Source organism: Hevea brasiliensis, chromosome 7 (genome assembly GCF_030052815.1).
Source record: "Hevea brasiliensis isolate MT/VB/25A 57/8 chromosome 7, ASM3005281v1, whole genome shotgun sequence".
Lineage (NCBI taxonomy): Eukaryota > Viridiplantae > Streptophyta > Magnoliopsida > Malpighiales > Euphorbiaceae > Hevea > Hevea brasiliensis.
The window spans coordinates 11,132,959-11,157,148 of NC_079499.1; the positions used below are offsets into that span (position 1 = coordinate 11,132,959).

Below are 24,190 nucleotides of genomic sequence, written 5' to 3' on the forward strand. Positions count from 1 at the left end.
TAATTAAGTACAATTATTATAATTTTTATTTTCAATTAATTATACAAAAATATAAAAATACTTTTTTATATTTTTAGTTTAATTAATAATTTTAAATAATAAAAGTAATATTTTTTCTATTTTTATTTAATTAATTATACAATATAAAAATAACATTTTAATGTTAAAAATAAAAAATAATTAAATATTAAAAAAATGATACGTGCAGTCAAATGAGAGCGATTGAACTAATTTTAGATTAAATAAAAATTTGTAAGCTAATTAAATTATAAATTAAAATGTTTGCCTCTCCAATAAATACAAAGACAAATTAAACTTTATTCTAAAAATTTTCTTGATGTCTACTTAAAAAAAAAAAAAAAAACTCTCTTAACTTCTAATTTTTTTTTTTTTAATGCTAACAAACCTCATAAAAGCAAGATCAACATATGATATAAAAAGTAATAATTAGAAAAATCACTTTTATTTAGCATAAAAATAAGCTTAATGATATAAAAAGGATAAATATTTTCATTAACTTACAGTTTGATTCAATAATTTTAATTTTGGCTACTTTTAGTATATTTATTATAATCTTATATAATTAATTAAAATTAAAATTTTAAATTTGAAAAATTGGATTAATTTTTATCTATTAAATTATAATAAATAGGAAAAGTTTATAATTGTAAGTCTAATTTTATTAAATTAGATAAAATGGAAGTCCAATTTTAATTAATCAGATAAAATTATAATTAATTTATTTAATTTAGTCCAGATTGTTAAATTAGAATGATTGAATTAAATTGTAATTTTGCGAAAAGATTATTTTGTTTCTTGTGATTATTAGAAATAAAAAAATTAGAGAAATAAAATAATTTTTTTTTTAATTTTTTAATTTTCAATTTAAAAAATTGAAACACTGAAAAATTAAAAAAAAAAACGAAAAAATGTAAAAAAAAAAAAAAAAAAAAAGAAGGGAGAATAGTTTGATCCTGAAAGGGGAGGACAAAACAAACCAACTCTAGTTTTTCAACTGAAGAATTCGGGGGAGAAGGCGAGTTGTATCTCTTGAATAGCAAAGCTTGGAAAAATGGCAGTGAGCTTGGAAGGAGAGAAGGTAATTCTTGTACCATACATGGCGGCTCACGTCCCCAAGTACCACCACTGGATGCAAGACCCGGCTCTGCTCCAAGCCACTGGGTCGGAGCCCCTCTCTCTCGAAGAGGAATACCAGATGCAGCAGTCCTGGACCCAGGACCGCCTCAGTTCTCTCTCTTTCTCTCTGCTGCAATATTGTCTGATTGATGTGTACTGTTGTTTATTTTAGCTTTCTGATAATAGTTAGGAAATTTGTTATTGTTTATTTTGATGGGTATTTAATGGTTTGAGGCTTTGCTTTTGCAGAGCGAACTTTTATTGTACTGGATAAGGACTTGATAGAGGGAGATTTTGTTCATGGAGATTCCCATGAGAAAGGTCAGTACAAATTTGTTGGAAGCATAATTTTTAGTTAAAATTTCTTGGGTGCTTAATTTTGTTCATTCACTCTTTTTGGTTTGGAAGTAATAGCAATTATACGTAGTTCTGATTTATGATTGACAAAGTTAACAACTTGATATATCGTGCTGGAAATTGAAGCATATGCAGAGCACTGTTGACCCAAAATAACCATAAAGATCTTTGTGAGTTGAAATATGAACCTTTTTGTTGTTCCTACAAATTTCCCAATCGCACCGACACATTCTTGTGATATCTCTGTCCTTTGGAAGTGTAAACAGGTCCTCCCCTTTAACATGAGCAGCTACCTGAATTACCCACAAAATTTCCATGCTTCAAATCCTATGAGAGTGGGAGGTGACCCTGAGGAGATGCAGGGAAAATCAACTATTTTCTTCATGCTTTGTATTTATTGTGCTTAGGATTTTTCCGTAGTATTTCTTTAATATAACTATGTCTCCATATATCCTTTTTTTTTTAATTGAATGGTAATTATCCCAATGGATGATTATACAACCAATGTGGTTATCCTTAGGGGATTTGGGACTCGTTCTTCTTCATATCAGTTATGCTTCACATCTGGAGGACACCGATTTCTTAAAAGCTCTCAGTTATTTACTTACACATTGTATTTTATGTTCATCTGTTATAAGAAACTAAAAGTATGTCCATTTCTAGCCATGGCAGGTGATGTAAATATATATATGAATGACTTGGATGACCCACAACTGGCTGAGATTGAGATAATGATAGCTGAACCCAAAAGGTACTTCATTTCTTATTCTTTCTTCCGCTTATATGTGCTAGGCTTTTTGTTACTAAGTTATAAGTTTTAGACTTTTAGTATTCTTTTATTATTTTTCTACTTTAATTAAAAACTTTTGAACCTTGTAGTTGTTGGCCTTTATTTCTTTACATAAATGGATAAGTTTTTTATATTACTTTTTTAAAGTGTGACTGGAGAGAATTATTGGGTTAAAAATTTCTCCTTCCACTTGTAATTTTCATATTTTTGTCTATGTACTAATGCCTTCTTTACACAAGTACACAAAAACAATTCTTGCATCCTGTAAGTTGTCAGAAATTATTAAATAAGAGCTTCTACAATCTTGATCATTTTCTCTTCTCTCAGTATTTAGGCACCTTTTAAATGATTTGATGTATGACCTTAGTTAACTGCACCTACTTGTTCAAGCAAGTTCAGTTCAATTTCACAGCTTTTTTGCTTGTTTCGACTCCTGATGTTTACTCCATAAGAAAGGCTACTTAAAGAAAACATGCTCTGTTCAATTCAAAATGTTTGGTCAATTAATAGGATATTAGAAAAATGGCTATTGTAGGTTACGGATGAACTGTGGTAATGAGCTTCAATTCAAGAAAATACAGACCTATTAATGGCTTGATAGACAGATAAGAAAGCCAGAGATGGCAACTTTTGAGCAGAAAGTACATGAAAATTGTCTCTGAATATGGAGACTTTCTAGAATATAGCTCTTTCATAACATTTTGCATAGACTTCCATTTACCTAGTTTTGTGCATTATGGGGACAAGTTTTAGAGTTTTATCTTTGGTGTATGATTTTATTATTTTCATAGCATGAGTGTTTGATTGCACCTCAGGGACTAATAGTAGGTGACGTGCTTAAAAATGGCTTTTGCTCTCTCTCTCTCTCTCTCTCTCTCTCTCTTCCTCTTGTAGACTTGGTGTGTAATAGAGCTGCATGGTGAAAAGAATCCATTCATCTGAACCCAACTTCTTTAGGATTAAGGCTTCTTGTTGTTTCTCTCTCTCTCTCTCTCTCTCTCTCCTTTTTGGGTGTTTAGAGGCTGCTTGCTCTTTTATTTGTTTATTTATTTATTTTTGGTGGTTTTTTTTTTTTTTTTTTTTTTTTTGGGGGGGGGGGGGGGTTTGGGGTTTGCATATGGCACAAGAACTATTGCTTTTTGGAGCATTTTGTTTCTTTTCTTTTAATTCATTTTCCCCTATAACTATATAGCGTTATGCTATAAATAATCATGTCTCTATTTTAACCCTTATTGTCACCAACTGATGAATGCCCCCAATATTTAGATTAGAGACATAACATCTAAGGATGAAATTAGATCTTTTAACAACAAACAAGGCATAATTGATAACCAATCAAGACACAATAGTAGTTAGGCTAGAGCACATTGATTATAAAGATAAAATAAGCAAGTGGTCAATTTGCTTAAGTCCAAGTTCTATTCAAGAAACAAGGAAGAAATCATAAAGCTCTCATAATTAACAGCGATGGCCGAAAATCAATGCTCTCTCAATGTTTGATATTAGCTATCCTCATTTGATGTAGAAGACAAGTATTTATATGAGTTACAAATAACTAATCTGCCACATGGCATAAAGAGACAAAAATAGAATATTCTAGAGGCTAGGCTCCAAGGTTCAATTGTGTGAAACTGATCCATTTGTCCTCCAAAATCCTAAGCCCAAGCCCAATCTGATCTTCTTGGCGCCTCCAAAGCCTACTAACCAAGTTTTGCAACTCCCTTGCCCTTGCTCTTGTAATTGGACCCTTGAGCAATGGAAATGGCTCCGGTGGTGGCGTCTCCTCATCATTCCCCCCTTCTTGAAAAGAATTCGTCCTCGAATTCAGCCCTGCATTAATAAAGGAGAAAGATCAGAAATATTAAATGTAGCACTAACACCATACTCACTTGACAGTTCAATTTTGTAGGCGTTATTGTTGATCCGCTCTAACACCTTGAATGGACCATCACACCTTGGATGCAGTTTCGATTTCCGTTGGTTTGGAAACCGTTCCTTCCTGAAATGTACCCACACTAAGTCACCTAGCTCAAAAATAAGTACCTTGCGGCCTTTATTAGCATAAGAAGCATATTGTGCATTTTTCCTTTCAATGTGTACCCTAACTTGCTCATGTAATTTCTTAACCAATTCAGCCTTACCAATTCAGCCTTTTTCTTACTATCTAAACTATCAATATGATCAATAGGCAATGGTAGCTAGTCTAGTGGTTTGAGTGGATTATATCCATATACAAGCTGAAAAAGTGAAAATCCTGTGGAAGAATGCACAACACGGGTTATAAGCAAACTCAACAAATGGCAAACAATCTTCCTAAGATTTCAAGTTCTTTTGGATCATAGCACGCAATAGAGTGGTTAGTGTCCTATTCTCTACCTCAATTTGTCTATCAGTCTGTGGATGACAAGTAGTGGAAAACAAAAATTTAGTGCCTAACTTACTTCACAAGACTTTCCAAAAGTGACTTAGGAACTTAACATCTCTATCACTAACTATCGTCCTAGGTATGCCATGCAATTTGACAACCTCCCGAAAGAACAAATCAGCAATATGAGTGGCATCATCAGTTTTATGGCATGGAATGAAATGTGCCATCTTAGAAAATCTATCAACAACCATAAATATGCTATCATGTTTTCTTTGTGTCCTAGGTAACCTTAATATGAAATCCATGGAAATGTCAGTCCAAGGTTCCTTAGGCACAGGTAATGGTGTATATGACCCATGTGGCATAACTCTAGACTTGGCCATTTTACATTGCATACAACTAGAACATAATTTTTCAACATCTTTTCTCATCTTAGGCCAAAAGAAATATTCATGCAAGATGTCCAAAGTTTTTGCCACGCCAAAATGACCCATTAAACCCTCACTATGCGATTCCAACACAAGCAAGTCACGTATAGAACATTTAGGCACATAAAGTTTAGTCTCTTTAAACAAGTACCCATCATGTCTATAATATTTTTGAAATGCACCATTCTCACAAGCATCATACAAACCAACAAAGTCATCATCATTAGCATACAAATCTTTCATGAATTCAAACCCAAGCAACTTTACATTAAGTGTAGACAAAAGTGAGTACCTCCTAGAAAGTGCATCAGCAACAACATTTTCCTTTCTTTGCTTAAATTTAATCACATATGGAAATGAATTGATAAAAGCAATCCATTTAGTATGCCTTTTACTCAACTTATTTTGATTCTTAAGATGCTTCAATGATTCATGATCAGAATGTATGGCAAACTCTTTATACCACAAATAATGTTGCCAAGTTTCCAAGGCCCTAACAAGTGCATGCAATTCTTTGTTATAAGTAGAGTAATTCAAGGCAGCACCATTCAATTTCTCACTAAAATATGCAATAGGGCATTTCTCTTGCATCAGAACTGCACCTATTCCTACACCACTAGCATCACATTCAATTTCAAACATTTTATCAAAATCAGGTAAGCTCAACAATGATGCAATGCATAATTTTTCTTTCAATTCAGCAAATGCATTTTCATACTTTTTTTCCATTCAAATACAACATCCTTTTTCACAAGTTCATTCAAAGGAGCAACAATAGTACTAAAATTAGGCACAAATCTCCTATAGAAACTAGCAAATCCATGAAAACTCCTAACCGCAGATGCATTTTTAGGAGTTGGCCAATCCCTAATGGCTATGACTTTTTGCTCATCTACTTCCACACCTTTGCTACTCACAACATGACCAAGAAAGACAACTCTAACTTAACAAAAAGAACACTTCTTCATATTAGCATACAGTTTTTCAGATCTCAACACATCAAACACATATCTTAAATGATGCAAATGCTCATCCATGTTTTTGCTATAGATCAAGATGTCATCAAAATAAACTACCACAAATCTACCAATGAATTATCTAAGTACATGGTTTATTAACCTCATGAAAGTACTAGGTGCATTGGTTAGCCCAAATGGCATAACCATCCACTCATACAACCCATATTTTGTCTTGAATGCAGTTTTCCATTCATCCCCCTCTTTCATTCTAATTTGATGGTAACCGTTTTTGAAGTCAATCTTTGTAAACACACATGCACCAAACAACTCATCAAGCATATCATCCAATCGAGGAATGGGATGTCGATACTTTACCGTGATTTTGTTTATAGCATGACAATCTACACACATTCTGAATGTCCCATTCTTCTTTGGTACAAGGAGCACTGGAACTGCACATGGATTCATACTTTCACGCACATAGCCCTTTGCCAAAAGTTCCTCCACTTGCCTTTGTAGTTCTTTTGTCTCTTTAGGATTACTCCTATATGCTGGTCTGTTTGGAATTGGAGCACTCGGAATGAGGTTAATTTGGTGTTCTATCTCCCGAATTAGTGGCAAACCTGAAGGAATATCATCTGGAAACACATCCTCAAATTCCTGCAACAAAGCAACAGCACCACTAGGCAAGTTTTGGTCAATGTCAGATAAACATAAATTCACCTCCCGGTACATAAGCACACAAGAGGTCTCCCCCCATGTAAGGTTTCCCTCACTTCTTTTCCTCTCACATACAAACTCATTTTCTTCTCTCCACTCTCCTTTTACCCCGAGCCCTTTCTTTTACTTCTTTTGCTATCACTCTCTTCTCATTTTTCCTTTCATCAAGCTCGGCCTCTCTCAAATTCTCTCCAATCTTTCTTTTCCTCAATTGATTTTAAGATCCTCACTTGTTCTTCATTTTTCTGTTATGGAAAGTCAATTACTATATTATTTCTCTGTACATTTTGTATTCTGTATTCCTATTTAGAATTTGTTATTTAGGATTTCTTCCTAATTAGTAGAACACAATTATAGGAATCAATTGTATATATATATCCATGTACAGATTAATTGAAATTAAGGAGAATCATTTCTTTCTACATGGTATCAGAGCAGGTTATCTATCTAGGATGACTATTTGTTGTTACCACCCAGCTTAGGAGAGACCTTGGCTGCCGACCGGCCATTTCGACTCCGATCAACATCACTGGCGTCGCCTCAACCCCCTCATTCCACCACTGTGTGATGTTGCCTAATCCAGTATACCATTAAAGGACTTCTGAGGTTTGACTCTCAGATCCTATTTCGGTATTTGCTTGATTTGTGATTTTAGGTTATTTTGCTACTGTAAGCACTTTGGATTAGCGTTTCGGTTAGTTTTCTTTGTCTCAACAAATGGCAGACAATAAGAATGTTATTTTTGATGTGATTCCGGTGATAACTAAGATCACGAAATGCAAACTTAATGGTTCGAATTACCTGGAGTGGAGTAAGACCGTTAGGGTCTATTTGCGTAGCATTGATAAGGATGATCACCTTACTAAAGATCCACCTACTGATGATACACGACAAACTTGGCTAAGGGAGGATGCTCGATTGTTTTTACAGTTTCGGAACTTGATTCACAGTGAGGTAATTAGTTTAATTAATCACTGTGAATTTGTTAAGGAATTGATGGATTACTTAGATTTTCTATATTCTGGTAAAGGGAATATCTTCCGTATTTATGATGTTTGTAAGGCATTCTACCGTGCTGAGAAAAAGGATAAATCTCTCACGGCTTATTTTATGGAATTTAAACGGGTATATGAGGAACTTAATGTATTGTTGCCTTTTAGTGCTGATGTGAAAGTTCAGCTGGCCTAACGGGAGCAACTGGCTGTTATGAGTTTTCTTGCAGGCCTTCCTTCAGAGTATGAGACTGCTAAATCTCAAATTCTCTCCAGTTCTGAGATTTTCTCTTTGCATGAAACGTTCACACGGGTCCTTCGTACAGAGAGTACCTAATCTTCATAGCCTGCCAGTAGTGCTCTTATTAGTCGTAATACAAATGCACAACAGGGTAATAGAAGATAAAGTAGAGGAGGAATTATAGGCAACAGAAGTAATCAGCGTAATGGAGAGGCTAGTTCTAATCAGGACTCAAGAGAAGTCATTTGTTATTATTGCCATGAGCCTGGCCATACAAAATATAATTGTCTGCAACTTTAGAGAAAAAATCAGTGATCACAGATGGCAAATATGGCAGTAGAGGATTCTACAGTATCTTTCTCTGAGAAAACTGTTTTGGTATCTGCAGAGGATTTTGCACAGTTTTTCCAGTATCAGGCATCTCTAAAGCCTACCAGTTCCTCTGTCACTGTGATCGCTGAGTCAGGTAAATCCACTACATGCCTTGTGTCTTCCTCATCCAAATGGGTTATTGATTCTGGTGCGACAGATCACATGACAGATAATTCTAGTATTCTATTTGCTTTTCAGTCTAATCTCACTTTTTCTACTGTTACTTTAGCTGATGGTTCTACTTCTTGTGTCATGGGTTCTGGAACTGCGAACCCGACTTCGTCAATTTCTTTGTCATCTGTTTTGTATCTACCAAAATTCTCTTTTAATCTACTTTCTGTTAGTAAACTTACTCGTACCTTAAATTGTTCTGTTTCCTTTTTTCCTAACCAGTGTTTGTTTCAGGATCTTACGACGAAGCAGATTATTGGTAGAGGACGTGAGTCAGGTGGTCTCTACATTCTGAAAAATCATGTATCGCGGTCGCTTGTTTGCTCCAGTACCTTAACACCTCTTGAAGCTCATTATAGATTGGGTCATCCTTCTTTGTCTACCATGAAGAAGCTATGTCCTCAGTTTCAGTCTTTATCAGTACTAGAATGTGAGTCGTGTCAGTTTGCAAAACATCGTTTGCCTTCTGTGTCTAGAGTCAATAAACGGGCTTCATCCCCTTTTGAGTTAGTTCATTCTGATGTTTGGGGTCCTTGTTCTGTTTCTTCTAAAACTGGATTTCGTTATTTTGTACTTTTGTTGATGATTACTCTCGTGTTACCTGGTTATATTTAATGAAAAATCGTTCTGAGTTGTTTTCTATCTTTTGTGCCTTTTGTAATGAAATCAAAACTAAATTGAATATTTCTGTGCGCATATTAAGAAGTGACAATGCCAAAGAACACTTTTCAGCACAATTTCAGTCTTATATGACACAAAATGGCATTCTTCATCAGTCTTCCTGTGTGGATATCCCATCCCAAAATGGCGTCGTCGAAAGAAAAAATTGGCATCTTCTTGAGGTAACTCGTGCTCTTCTTTTTCAGATGAAAGTTCCTAAACACTTTTTGGCGGATGTAGTTTCTACGGCATGTTTTTTTATCAATCGTATGCCGTCTTCTGTCCTTAATGGGGATATTCCTTATACTGCTTTGTTTCCTATAAAATCTTTGTTCCTTGTTGAACCTCGTATTTTTTGTTGTACCTGTTTTGTGCGTGATGTTCGTCCACAGATTACTAAATTGGATCCAAAGTCTCAAATGTGTATTTCTTGGGTACTCCCGGTTCCAAAAAGGGTACCGCTGTTTCTCTCTTACTCTTAATCATTATCTTGTTTCTGCAGATGTCACATTTTTTGAGTCCACTCCATTTTTTCCTCAATGATCTATGTATGAGAGTCAGGGAGAGAATAATAATCTCTTAATATATACTGTACAACCAATATCTAGTCCTCTCCCACAGCCTGTTTCTTCTGTCTCTAGACCTACTCGACCTCCCGTTGTTCATGTTTATTCCAGGAGATTGGAGATTCCTGACTCAGATCCTCCACCAGCTATTTTGTTAGCTATTTTGTTGGGAGATCCTGTACCTCATACTGATCATGATTCTGATATAGACTTACTCATTGCTCTTCGTAAAGGTAAACATTCTTGTACTTACCCTATCTCTTCTTTTATTTCTTATAATCAATTGTCTTCTTGTTTTCGGTGTTTTGTTACTTCTTTAGACTCTGTTCCTATCTCTAATACTGTTGGTGAGGCACTGTCTCATCCTGGTCGATGTGCTGCTATGAAAGAGGAAATGAAGGCTTTAGATGCTAATGGTACATGAGAACTGTTGCCTTTACCCACTGGTAAGAAAGCTATTGGTTGCAAATGGGTATTTACAGTAAAGGTAAATCCTGATAATTCTGTGGCAAGGTTAAAAGCACGCCCTATAGCAAAAAGATATGCTTAGACATATGGGGTTGATTACTCTAACACTTTTTCTTCTGTAGCTGAACTTACTTTTGTTCACTTGTTTATCTCTTTAGCAGCTACATATGATTGGCCCCTGCACCAATTAGATATCAAGAATGCTTTCCTTCATGGTGATCTTCAAGAGGAGGTGTATATAGAGCAACCACCTGGGTTTGTTGCTCAGGGGGAGTTGAGTAAAGTTTGTAGGCTTCGGAAGTCTCTTTATGGCTTGAAACGAAGTCCTAGGGCCTGATTTGGGAGATTCAGTGAAGCAGTACAGGAATTTGGTATGCAAAAGAGTAAGTGTGATTACTCAGTATTTTATAAGCAATCTGAGGCTGGTCTAATTCTCCTGGTAGTCTATGTGGATGACATTGTCATCACTGGGAGTGATTCTGCAGGTATTTCATCTCTTAAAACCTTTCTTCAAACCCAGTTTCAGACCAAAAGACTTGGGATTGTTAAAGTATTTCTTGGGTATTAAAGTTATGAGAAGTAAGAAGGGTGTTTTCTTGTCTCAAAGAAAATATGTCCTCGATCTATTGACAGAGATAGGAAAAGTAGGTGCTAAGCCTTATAGTGCACCAATGACTCCAAATTTACAACTGTTAGCAGGGGATAGTGAGTTGTTTGAAGATCCAAAGAGATACAGGAGATTGGTAGGAAAATTGAACTACCCTACAGTCACTCGTCCTGACATTGCTTATGCCGTTAGTGTGGTAAGTCAGTTTTTGTATTCCCCAACTGTTGCTCATTGGGAAGCCTTGGGACAAATCTTGTGTTATCTGAAGGGCGCTCCAGGAAGAGGTTTGTTATATGGTAATCATGGGCATTTGAATGTTGAATGTTTTTCAGATGCCGATTGGGCTGGATCTAAGGTTGACAGGAGGTCAACTACTGGATATTGCATTTTTATTGGAGGAAATTTGGTGTCTTGGAGAAGCAAGAAGTAGAGTGTAGTTTCTCAATCTAGTGCTGAATCCGAATACAGTGCTATGGCACAATCAGTATGTGAGGTAATGTGGATACTTCAATTACTAGATGGGACAAGTTTTAAGACCTCCCTGCCTGCAAAATTGTGGTGTGATAATCAAGCTGCTCTCCATATTGCTTCTAATCCGGCGTTTCATGAGCGGACCGAACATATTGAGATTGATTGTCACTTTGTTCGTGAAAAGATTCAACAACAGATCATCTCAACAGGACACATTAAAACTGGAGAGCAGTTAGGAGATATTTTCACAAAAGCTCTGAATGGAGCTAGGATTGACTACATTTGTAACAAGTTGGGCATGATTAACATTTATGCTCTAACTTGAGGGGGAATGTTATGGAAAGTCAATCACTATATTATTTCTCTGTATATTCTGTATTCTATATTCCTATTTAGGATTTCTTATTTAGGATTTCTTTCTAATTAGTAGAACACAATTATAGGAATCAATTGTATATATATATACCCATATACAGATTAATTGAAATTAAGGAGAATCATCTCTTTCTACATTCCCATAGATGGCGCCAAATGATGATGAGATGCTACCATCGGAGCCACTTCCATTTTTCAAGGGTCCAATTACAAGAGCAAGAGCAAGGGCAAGGGAGTTGTAAAGCTTGGTTAGTAGACTTTGGAGGCGCCAAGAGGATCAGATTGGGCTTGGGCTTGGGCTTGGGCCTTTGGAAGATAAATGGATCAGTTTCACACAATTGGACTTTGGAGCCTAACCTCAAGAATATTCTTTTTTTGTTTAAACTCAGATTTTAATTTAATTCAATAATCAACATCAATTCCCAATCATCAGATGCATCATCAATAATTTTCTCAAGCTTGATATTCAAATTAAAGAGGTAAAAGATAGTAAGAACAAACAGATTAGCTTGAATGATTACAACTCTAAGATAAACACAACAAAAACTCAATTTCAAGCAAAAATCAAATATAAAACCCAATGTAGAGTGTTCGGCTATGATGTATTAATGTCAGATTTGAATGAAAAATAACTAAGGAAATAAGAAATATTCAGCCAAACACATGAAAAATTAAGACAGATTTGAAACTACTACAAAAAACCCTAGAAAAATCAATTTAGCCGAATGCTATTGTGATGAAAAACAAACAAAACGTGAATGAAGGATTCTAGGAAGAAGTTAAAAGAGTAGATCTAAAGATAAATACCTTATTTGATGCCCAATTGCCCTGATACCAAATGATGAACACCTCCAATATTCAGATTAGAAACATAACATCTAAAGATAGAATTAGATTTTTTAAAAACAAACAAGGCAGAATTGATAACCAATTAAGACACAATAGTAGTTAGGCTAGAGCACCTTGATTATAAAGATAAAATAAGTAAGTGGTCAATTTGCTTAAGTCCAAGTTCTATTCAAGAAACAAGGAAGAAATTATAAAGCTCTCACAATTGACAGTGATGGCCGAAAATCAATGCTCTCTCAATGTTTAATATTAGCTATCCCCATTTGATGTAGAAGAGAAATATTTATATGAGTTACAAATAACTAATCCGCCACATGGCATAAAGAAACAAAAATAGAATATTCTAGAGGCTAGGCTCCAAGGTCCAATTGTGTGAAACTGATCCATTTGTCCTCTAAAGGCCCAAGCCCAAGCCCAATATGATCCTCTTGGCGCCTCCAAAGTCTATTAACCAAGCTTTGCAACTCCCTTGCCCTTGCTTTTGTAATTGGACCCTTGAACAATGGAAGTGGCTTCGGTGGTAGCGTCTCCTCATCACCAACTCCTATGAGCTATGGCATTATATTTATTTTGAAGTTGCAATCAATTTATCCATGGCAAATGCAATGAAGGAGACAATATCTGATGTTCAGTATATTTTCTACATAAAATAGATTCTTTCAAATTAACTTATTTTTTCTATATTTCCATTTCAATGGAAGCTAAGTCTATTTTGCACTTCCTTTTAACCTTATTTCTTAGCTTTTTTCTCTTGCTAGCATAGCCGTGGTAAAGGCCTTGGGAAGGAATCAGTGCTAATGATGATGGCTTATGCTATCCAGAACCTTGGGATCCACATTTTCCGTGCTAAAATTGGAGAACTGAATGGAGCATCTCTTAATTTGTTCCATAAATTGGTCTCTCTCTCTCTCTCTCTCTCTCTCTCTCAAAGCATACATATAGTTTTATTTCAGGCAAATTATCCAAAAAACAAAATGTTTATCCAATTTGCAATTATAATTAATCATTTCATTTGTATCCATTATGAAAACGGTCAAGAATAGGTTTGGAGGGAGTGCGCCAATTGATGACATCATAAATTTACTTCAAATTACATCAATGTTAACGTGGCATATTAAAATTGAATGACCCCACATTAAACTACAAATTACTTCTTTTCAACTAAACATTTTTTAAGAAACTATTCTTGGATTTTACACTTTTTTTCAAAAATTAACTTCATGTCTGATAGAATTTATTTGAATTAAATAAATGAAGCTTCACAAGTTGGCACACTCTCTCTAACTTGGCTATTACTGATGTTAGTGAAAAAGGTTGTTTATATAACTGATGAAAATTAACAGACTAGCTAAACTGTGAATTGGAACAAACATTTGGATTTTTGGGAATTATGTACTTCTGCTCTTGCTCTTATACTTGTGTTTCCACCAGGCTGATTAAAGTTCTTTATGGCTGTTTTAGGGCTTTGAGAAGGCTTCTTATAGTGAAATCTTCAAAGAGGTGATTATATTTTACCATTTCAAGCACCAGAAGAACTATTGTGCGCGCGTGTGTGTGTGTGTGTGTGTGTGTATAAGATCATGTTTACATTTGAGGATGCGTATGTTTCATTTAGTTTATGGGGAATTGGAATTTACTCTATATTTGTCAATTGGATTAAGGAAATATTTGTCCCTCATATCCCAGGTCATGTAGGCTCAACGACTGTGATAATGTTTCTTCATTTGCAGTATAGCTTGCTGTTTAGGCTTTGCAGTAAATGAGTTTCTCAACATCATCATGGTGGAAGGAAAACCTGTGGCTTGACATGGAATTAAGTGTGATTACAATAACTTAATCTGATGAATTTAGAATTTAGATTAACCAATGAGTTGCTTAGTACTCACTAAGGCAAGCCAAGCAGTCTAGGGTTTTTTTTTTTTTTTTTTTTTTTTTTCTGGGGCAATTTTGGTAGCCCTAGATTGATTGGGAAACTAATGTGAATATGTTGGCGGAATTGATTATTATCCTCATGCCTAAGGACAAAGTTAAATAGATTGTTTTATCAAGTAGTTGGATGAGTCTTTTGCAATAGAAGTGGCTGCATGCACATCAGTGCCAACTTTGAGAGAATCCATTAATCCTCATGATTAGTGAACAATGACATTACGTACCGTATATCAACATAATTGTGAAAACTATCTAATATATTGTGTACCGCATCATGAAATTTGGGCTTTTATGGCCATGGCTTGTAAATGAATCTTAACGAGCGTTTAGAGTATCTTATATACAATCCTTGACCTGTAAGGTAAACTTAATTTGTAAGAAAATGGCATTTTTCAATTGGTAGAATATTCTTCTGGTCTCTGCTTAATTTATCCATTTAAAATTTAATCTTGCTAAATTTGACAGGTGACATTGGAATTACCACTGACAAGGCCTAAACGTGAGGAACTGCTGAATTTGATTGGTATCATGGTTACGCATACATCGCCCTCAAGAACTGTTAATTAATTTTTATTGTATTACTCTTTCAAGGAAATCTTCCCTGGTAACATACTGTTCTCTTGAGAAGTTCTGAGATTGTTTTTTACTTTACTTCTGATCTTTCTCTCTCAATTTTCTTTTCCATTTGAGTTATTGCAAGGATAATAATTTCAACCATGTTGAAATCACATTGCTAATTTGACATTTCCTTATCATATTTCACCATGTTTTTCTCTTAAGATCAAACTACTTGGTTGAAATGTTTGAAGCTGTGTTCTTCGTATGCGGAAGATCCTTTAGATTTCTAGACACACAAGTTTGATTTGGTTTACGAAATAGCTTTGAATAGGATGGAAATATAATAGCTGATTTGATTTAAATTTAAACGTGGAATAGTAATTCTACTATCTCAGCTTTTCATTAAAATTTAAAATGTATAATAATTATTACATAAAGTGGATATTTTTAAAAATTTTCTAGTTTCACACACAAGTGATGAATAGCTATTCTATAGTCATTGAATGGGTATTCAATTCCTATGCCATTCATTCTGAGAACTAAACAAATCCTCAGAACAGAAGCTATTATATTGCTTACAAGGACAATAAGAACATTCACTCATAATAAGGATGATTACAGAAAAACTGACCGAAGTTGTTGAATATTTGTGGATATACTTGAACTAATTGGACAGGGGTTTAGCATGCGCGTGGACTTGCTGAAATTCTTCCTCCACTGTCTGCTTCTATCATGCAAGAAAATTTATTCTTCCCATTGATTGAATATTTGGTCCTGAAAGTGCATGAGCCTGAGGGATGCCATTTGAAACTGAATTGCCAGCCTGCCAGACATGATTGACAGTAGTTCCATTTTCTAGTGGGCCCACAATAGCAAAGATGGTCATCTCATTGTTATCATAGGTTGCAGAGATGTTGGAAACCTTAAAGCTGAGAGTACCAGTTTGCATTGATGGGCTCGAACTGGTTACTGGAGTTGGATAAGCAGTCATGCTTCCTTCAGAATTTTGAAAAGCAACTAATGCCTGTGAACCTACCATCCCTGTTCCAGTTGGGTTGATTGCCCACGCAATCCATCCTGCAGGTGCTTGGTTGGCTTTGTATGCTAAGTGAATGCTTCTGGTGGAGGCAATGTAGTTCCAGTGGAGTTGAGCTTGCAGTGACGGAAGGTCAGTGCAGGAACTGAAGACTTGGTTATTTGGAAAGGTATAGTTTGAGCATCTTTGAGCTGAAGTGAATAGGACTAAAGAAAGAAGTGTTCCAAACAGCAATGTGAGTTTTGAGGTTATATCCATAGGGATATTGATGTTCAAATGCTTGCTCAGGCTACTGTGCAATCACCAGTAATGGAAAGAAGGGGTTGTCGCTTTGCTAAGAAAAGTCTGTTTCTGTCATTTCTTGATGGAGACCAAGTTTTCAGGATGCAGGCTACTGTATTTTCAGGTCCTATCCACAGGTGGGGAATAACCTTTGTTAGAATCCATTTTAATAGGGGTGGCTCGAGTAGATAGTCTATGGTTGTTGACTGGTTAATTACAATGTCTCCTTGCATGCCATATTGGTATAGTTGGAACTAATTATGGTGACCGAGTCATGAAAGTTTGCTTCTTTTTCCATGGTGAATGTGTGATCTTTCCTTGCAAGTGTTTTCTCCTATATTGGAACAGTGTCATTTCCAACCTAATGCAAATTCAATAATATTTTGTGAAATCGGACATCATCTGATAAACCACCTGTAGAAGAGGAGGAAACTTGCAGTTTAATTTAGAAAAAGAAATGCATATGCATCTTTCTAGAATTTGGTTTTTAATGATTGATCTATGAAAGTGTGCTTTTCCCAGAAAATAAGAAACATGTTTAAGACATGATATGCCTTGTTATGTTAGATGAGATTGGTGGGGTGAGGAAGAATTTTGTGTTTTGATAAATCTTTCGGGTGAAGAGAGCAAGTCAAGACGAGATATTGTTTACTTGTTAAGCATTTGAATATTTCATCAGATCATATGTGGTGATTGGGCTTTTAGTTGCAGGTCCAAAATAGCTGCAACTAATAATAGTCCTGGAAGAAGTCATTTTATGATTCTGTTGGGTCTCTAAACGCTGTTTGAGTGAATTGGGTAAAGATTTGGTTTCTGCAATGAGCTGACTGGTTCTTTGTTTATTTAGTAAAATTCAGGCGAATGTTAAAGACGAGGAAAATTCAATTGTAGTTTTATTGTATTTCATTTTCATTTTCTCTTTTAATTATGCTGAAGTGGTAATTTAAGGTTTTGGATTAGATATAGAGTTAGAATTCCAATATTGAAAATATACAGGATGAGTAAAAGAAATATAAGTGAGAACAATTTATGAATTCATTGTCTTAAGGCTTTGAATTAGATATGGTATCAAATCAATCAGTGCTTTTTTTTCTATTAAGAAAGATTTGCTTTAGACGTTTCAGGCTTCATGGACTTTTAATAAAAAGAAACCTAGTGAAGAAATAAGGAACTTAGTAAAGAGAAGAGCAAGCTAATGAGGTAAGGATTCTCGGCACACTTAGAATCTTTATATTGAAAAGAGATGAGATAGGTAAAAGACATACAAGTGAAGAAAGAAAAGCTCTATAAAATCATTACCTTAGGATTTTGAGTTAAATGTAATATGAAGTTTATATGTATGTTTTTTCACAGAGCCTATCAAAAAGGATTTTTTTCACAAGTTTTAGGCTTTCTGGATTTCTAACACTTAGTCTAGTTTTATTGTATTTTTCTGAAGCATTGAATTATAGTTTCATCAATAAATAATAAATATGCACTATATTTCACACATATCAAACATTTGCTTGCTAATAAATTGAGTTTGGTGCAATTAGAGAGTTCGAGCTTATATGAGAATGAACTCATTAACCATTAGATTAAATATTTACATATAAATTCGTATATTTAAAATACACACTTTAATAATTATATACAAATCTCGATATAAATATTTAATCTAATAATTATGAAAATTAATTCTCGTATGAGTTCAAACTTATATTAGATGTTAGCAATTAAATTTTATTGAATTTTGGAGAACTCTGTTTATCTTCATGCAAAATCTCTAAGTTGAGTTTGATATATATGTTCCAAATGAGATTATTGATTTATGCTGCTCTTTTTTTTTTTTTCAAAAATTAAAGTTTAAAATCAACCATTTAAACAAAGAACATGAGCAGCAATACATTAATTAGCTGAGTAAATGGTAACTTAATGAGTAAGTGTTTGTTAATAATAATAATAATATTATATGGATATCTATTTGGTATGTAAGCGTGAGGTGTGAATGAGGTGCTTGCTATCCATGTGTCTACAAGTGAACTTTGGGTGAGATTAGTGTATAATTAAAAGATAATTAGCCTATGATATTAACTCCCAATAAAAAAAACCTAGAGTCAACTTTATATAATTGAAAATTGGTTCACTCACCATGAGAAAAATCTCACAGCAGATATGACCATCTCATTCTTTGCATCATATGCAAATGCTTGAAGCGAAGGACAATAATTAATTAGACATAGCTTTCGTGTACTGCAAATTACAAGCTGGGGAAAGATTTTTAAAACCTTCAAAGGGGGCAGGTGGACAACTTCATTCCTGTTTTTAGGCTGGAATCCATGAACCTTCCTTGACCCTTCAACTCATTGTCGTATTTGGAGGGATTCTTTTTTTAAATGTTACATTATTATTATTATTAGCTATGCAAGGACAGATACTATGGACCTTGATTTTGGTTTTTTTTTTTTTTAATTAAGATTTCTTTATCTCTAGTTGTTTCATGAGATGAGACTTGTTTATACAGCACAAAAATTCAATCCCTCATTATTTTTTTTAGTAACATATTTACATTCAATTAATTTTATTTATAAAAGCATTTTAAATTTTAATATAAATATTATAAAACCTAACGTTTATCGTTATATCAAAAGTTTAAACTATTAATAAAAATAAAATTCTAATCCATCATAACCCAGTAGCCTAAATACCATAAATCCAAAGAATTTGAGTAAAATAGTGGCCACTAAATTATTCTCACTTAATACCAATAAATACAATAAAAATCTTTCTAAATATATATAAATTTTAAAGGTATAATATTTTCTGTCCAATATATAAATCTTATTGCAGTTGCCAAATCACACAAAGCCATTTAAATTACACACGAATGAGTGGGATTATGCCACAGTCGGTGTGCTGGTGCAATAAGGTAACCTAGTACCCTCAAAATATGTTTAGTATCAAAATCGAGAAAAATCCATCGACCCGATTGGCTACTTGGTTACAAATTCAATTCGTAGCGGATTTAATGAGTTAGGGTTTAGGGTCTTCACTATTTTTTTTTTAATTTTCTGCTAATTTGACAAAAAAAATATGTCATTTTTTAAAACCCAAACTTGGCAGAAAACTCAACAACCCTTCTAAGACGAAACTTTTTGTGTCCCTCTCTCGTAATATCAGGAAGGTAAATTTGATATTTTGATGTATCAAATATTTGGATTGTTCAATTAGCTTATCCAAAATTTATAGAGAAGCACTAAGTTTTTTTTTTTTTTTTTTTAATTGATAAATCTTTAGAGTTAATTGAATCTGAGCTTGACATGCAAAACCTAGAGACAACTCTTATGAAAGTGATGCAAATATTAATTGAGAAATCCAAAAAGAATTAATGTACTGAAAATATTACTTTACTTATTCATGTATGTGTCTTGTGATTAAAATATTTTTTTTAAAATAAATTTTTGAAGTTTTTATTCTTATATTTTTGTTATATACAGGAGAAGAAAATGATTCAGAATTGAATGTTTTAGAAAATATTAATATTAAATCATTTGGTAATATTGATGCAATCAATTTTCAAGAGTAATGATGAAGGAAGTAATTTTGTAGAAAGTGATTCTCCATTGATTTTCATAGATGATGGTAATGAAGATGGTGAAACTCAACGATGGATAATGTTTTATTTGTGCTTTAATTTTTAAATCATTATAATATTATGATGATTATTTTAAAGATAGTTTATGTGGATAATTATATTATATTTATTTATTTTAATTAAAAATGATGTAAAATATGACTTATGATTATGGATATTTATGTCGAATATGATAGATTGATAAGATTGTTATATAAGATTTTATGTCATGATTTGGTTCAATTTTAAACACTTAATCATCTATCTAGAAATAACAATGAATCAGATATTTAAAAGTATTTGATCCCATCAAATCTTAATAGAATAGATTTAGAATGAATTCGAGTTTATATGATTATTAAATTTTAAAATATAAATTATTAATTAAAAATATTTTATATATATAATATTAATTAAAATATATAAAATTAAATAAATTTAAATATTATTTAAATAATAATAATTAAATTTAAAATAAATTTTAATAATTAAATATAAATATTAATTAAATTTAACATAAATATTAATCAATTTTAAGATAGATTAAATTTTGAGACACTCAATCTATTATCATCTCCCTAAACGAGTGTTCTCAATAGGTGGCGTTTTCCTTAAATTTTTAAAGGAGTTTTTTTTTTTAATGGAATTTGTAATGGAATTTAATCCTTTCGTAATATGTCATTTTTTAAAACCCAAACTTGGCAGAAAACTCAACAACCCTTCTAAGACGAAACTTTTTGTGTCCCTCTAATTTGATATTTTGATGTATCAAATATTTGGATTGTTCAATTAGCTTATCCAAAATTTATAGAGAAGCACTAAGTTTTTTTTTTTTTAATTGATAAATCTTTAGAGTTAATTGAATCTGAGCTTGACATGCAAAACCTAGAGACAACTGTTATGAAAGTGATGCAAATATTAATTGAGAAATCCAAAAAGAATTAATGTACTGAAAATATTACTTTTCTTATACATGTATGTGTCTTGTGATTAAAATATTGTTTTTTTTTTAAATAATTTTTGAAGTGTTTATTCTTATATTATTGTTTGATATTTTTGTTATATATAGGAGAAGAAAATGATTCAGAATTGAATGTTTTAGAAAATATTAATATTAAATCATTTGGTAATATAGATGCAATCAATTTTCAAGAGTAACGATGAAGGAAATAATTTTATAGAAAGTGATGCTCCATTGATTTTGATAGATTATGGTAATGAAGATGGTGAAACTCAACGATGGATAATGTTTTATTTGTGCTTTAATTTTTAAGCCATTATAATGTTATGATGATTATTTTAAAGATAGTTTATGTGGATAATTATATTATATTTATTTATTTTAATTAAAAATGATGTAAAATATGATTTATGATTGTGGATACTTATGTTGAATATAATGATTTATATTAGATTGATAAGATTATTATATAAGATTTTATGTCATGATCTGGTTCAATTTTAAACACTTAATCATCTATCTAGAAATGACAATAAATCAGATATTTACAAGTATTTGATTCGATCAAATCTTAATAGAATAGATTTAGAATAAATTTGAATTTATATGATTATTAAATTTTAAAATATAAATTATTAATTAAAAATATTTTTTATGTATAATATTAATTAAAATATATAAAATTAAATAAATTTAAATATTATTTAAATAATAATAATTAAATTTAAAATAAATTTTAATAATTAAATATAAATATTAATTGAATTTAACATAAATATTAACCGATTTTAAATTCAGATAGATTAAATTTTGAGACACTCAATCTATTATCATCTCCCTAAACGAGTGTCCTCAATAGGTGGCGTTTTCCTTAAATTTTTAAAGGAGTTTTTTTTTAATGGAATTTGTAATGGAATTTAACCCTTTCGTAATATGGCGTATTGATTTTATCAATAAAATTAGTAATATTTTTATTCTAATATTTCCATTGGATAACCGCCCAGATGTAACAAGAGCATTGGCAAGTGTACTGATATTACGATAGCTATGATATATCCCATGATCGGAAGAGCTCTAAAACGCACACTCGGGAATAAGGCGTGATTGGAATCAGTATTCTATCACCCGCCGACTTCATCAAAAACGACGTCGTGAAAGACGACGCGCATAAGTAAAAACGACACGGCATAGTGGACTTCGTTAAAGGCAACGTTGGTCAAACAAATGCCGACTTTATTGCTCCAGTCTCCCACGCTCTGGTATTAGCTATGGAGTCTGCTTGCGTTCTTGACCAGCACCCCAGCCAACACGTTTGTGCTCTTTTTCTTTTCTTTTTATTATTAATTTTTTCATTGTACTATAGATTGTATAATGTACGTGTTTCTAGGTTGGCAGTTGTACTACATATTATTTTCCATTTGCTTTTATGGAATCTAAATTTTCGTCCATCTACTAAATAATTGGCTTATTAATAATTTTTTTAGACAATTAATAAGTTTATCTTTCATAATGATTAATTAATAATGACGTACCATTAAAAATAGTCATAGACTAGTAATAACAATGAAATTCAGGGCCATATCTAAAGAGAATTTACAACAAAATTGATTAATATATATTTTCATTGGTTAAATACCTGAATCCTTTACAAATTTAATTAATATTTAATTGTTAATTATTCATATTTTAAAAAATTAACTATTAATTTTAAATTATGATTTTGTATTTATTATTAATTAATAATTGCATTTATTAGTCTAATTTCAAAAAAAAACATTTGTTAGCCTTATTAATCTTGTGGATAATTTTAAATATTTCTTAGATTTAATATAAATATTTCAAAATTAAACTTTTTTATAGAAAAACAATTAATTAATAATTCTATAAAATTAACTTTATATTTAAATTTTACATAATTGGATTTGGATTTAATATACTAAACTAAAACTAATACAAAAAAAAAACTGTATGTGAATAATTTCTATCTATACTAAATTAATTTCTAAGGCTTTATTTATTTTGCGTAAAATACTTTTATGAAAATTTTTTTCATTTTTAGCATTTGTAACACTTAGAACAATGAGTCAATAGAAAGTATTTTCTTAGTCAAAGAGAAAATTAAGTTATTTTTTTAAAAAATAACTTTCTTTTTTCATAAGAAGAAATTATTTTTTATTTTTTAGATTTTAATTATCTCATTAAAAATGAAAATGCTTATATATACATAATATAAACGCAAACCGTTAATTTAACATTGTAACCAAACAATGAAATTTTTTTTTAAAAAAAATTTTCCTATAGAAAACATTTTCTATATACTAATTATTTTTTGCAATAACCAATAGAGCCTAAATATCAATATTTTAAAAAAATAAAAAAATAAAAGATAGGGTTTTCATTAAAGAGAGATAGAATACAAATTTAAAGTATAAATTTTTATACTATTATAATTTTACATAAGAAAATTTAAGATAAATCACATATACAAAATATAATAGTAATTATCTTGATCGGAGAGACCTAATGATGTTGACAGAGCATTTGAGTTGGTCATTAAGTGGGAAACACTCTTCACTTGGTGGTAATTTGCTACTATTAAACTCTATGATTTTTTTATGTATTTTGTAACAATCCAAAAAAAAATTTTTAATTATAAATAAAATAATTTTGGACATAATTGTAAACCTATAAGAAGTTGAGGGACTAATTGTGTAATTAGAAGTTAAAAAAAACCCAAAAAATTGAGAAACGCAGCCGCCGCCGCCCTCCCCCCCCGTCTCTTTTCCTCCTCCCCCGCGTCACCCCTCCCCCTTACCTTCTCCCTCTTGTTTTTCAGCTGGCCAGCCAGCACCAGCGCCTATGGCACTCCCCCACTTTAGGATGACATTAGGAAGCGACAAGGAGGAAGAGAAAGAGAGATAAGAAAGGAAAGGAAAAAGAAGAGAGAGAGAGAGAAAGAAGTCGGGCCATTTTCCGGCAGATTCCGGCCACCAACGCCGACGATCCAAGCTGCCACTAACTCTCCACAAACCCAGCCCCATTTTTCGACCAGCCTGTTAGTAGTATGCCTTAGAGAATATCATTTAGTATGTATCTTGTACATATTTTTATTAATAAAAGGCATTTCCACTTTTCTGTTTACATAATATATTTATGTGTAATAGATAAGGTCCATTGATATTTTGTTAGAAATTCTATTATTAAGTTGTTAAGAATATGAGTGAGAGTATTTCTAGTACAAAGTATCATAAATAGGTTCACAATCGATGATATTTCATAA

The 24,190-nt window shown here is 32.5% G+C and overlaps 2 protein-coding genes across 3 annotated transcripts; one reads left to right on the forward strand and one right to left on the reverse strand.

The window, feature by feature from the left end:
- Positions 1–940: 940 nt before the first annotated feature.
- On the forward strand, positions 941–15,217 carry LOC110650408 (GCN5-related N-acetyltransferase 9). 2 transcript variants are annotated; one of them, XM_021805365.2, is made up of 6 exons: positions 941–1,247; positions 1,387–1,458; positions 2,158–2,245; positions 13,295–13,427; positions 13,993–14,031; positions 14,926–15,217. In XM_021805365.2, exons 1-6 carry the CDS (start codon positions 1,073–1,075, stop codon positions 15,025–15,027), a joined length of 609 nt encoding a protein of 202 aa, XP_021661057.2. In that variant the 5' UTR covers positions 941–1,072; the 3' UTR covers positions 15,028–15,217. The 2 variants fall into 2 exon arrangements, with proteins under 2 accessions (XP_021661057.2, XP_021661059.2); XM_021805367.2 differs by having other exon boundaries at positions 2,167–2,245.
- Positions 15,218–15,393: 176 nt separating this feature from the next.
- LOC110645258 (cytochrome b561 and DOMON domain-containing protein At5g47530) lies at positions 15,394–16,688 on the reverse strand. The gene has a single exon (XM_021798348.2). The coding sequence runs from the start codon at positions 16,310–16,312 to the stop codon at positions 15,749–15,751; it is 564 nt and encodes a 187-aa protein (XP_021654040.2). The 5' UTR covers positions 16,313–16,688; the 3' UTR covers positions 15,394–15,748.
- Positions 16,689–24,190: the final 7,502 nt, after the last annotated feature.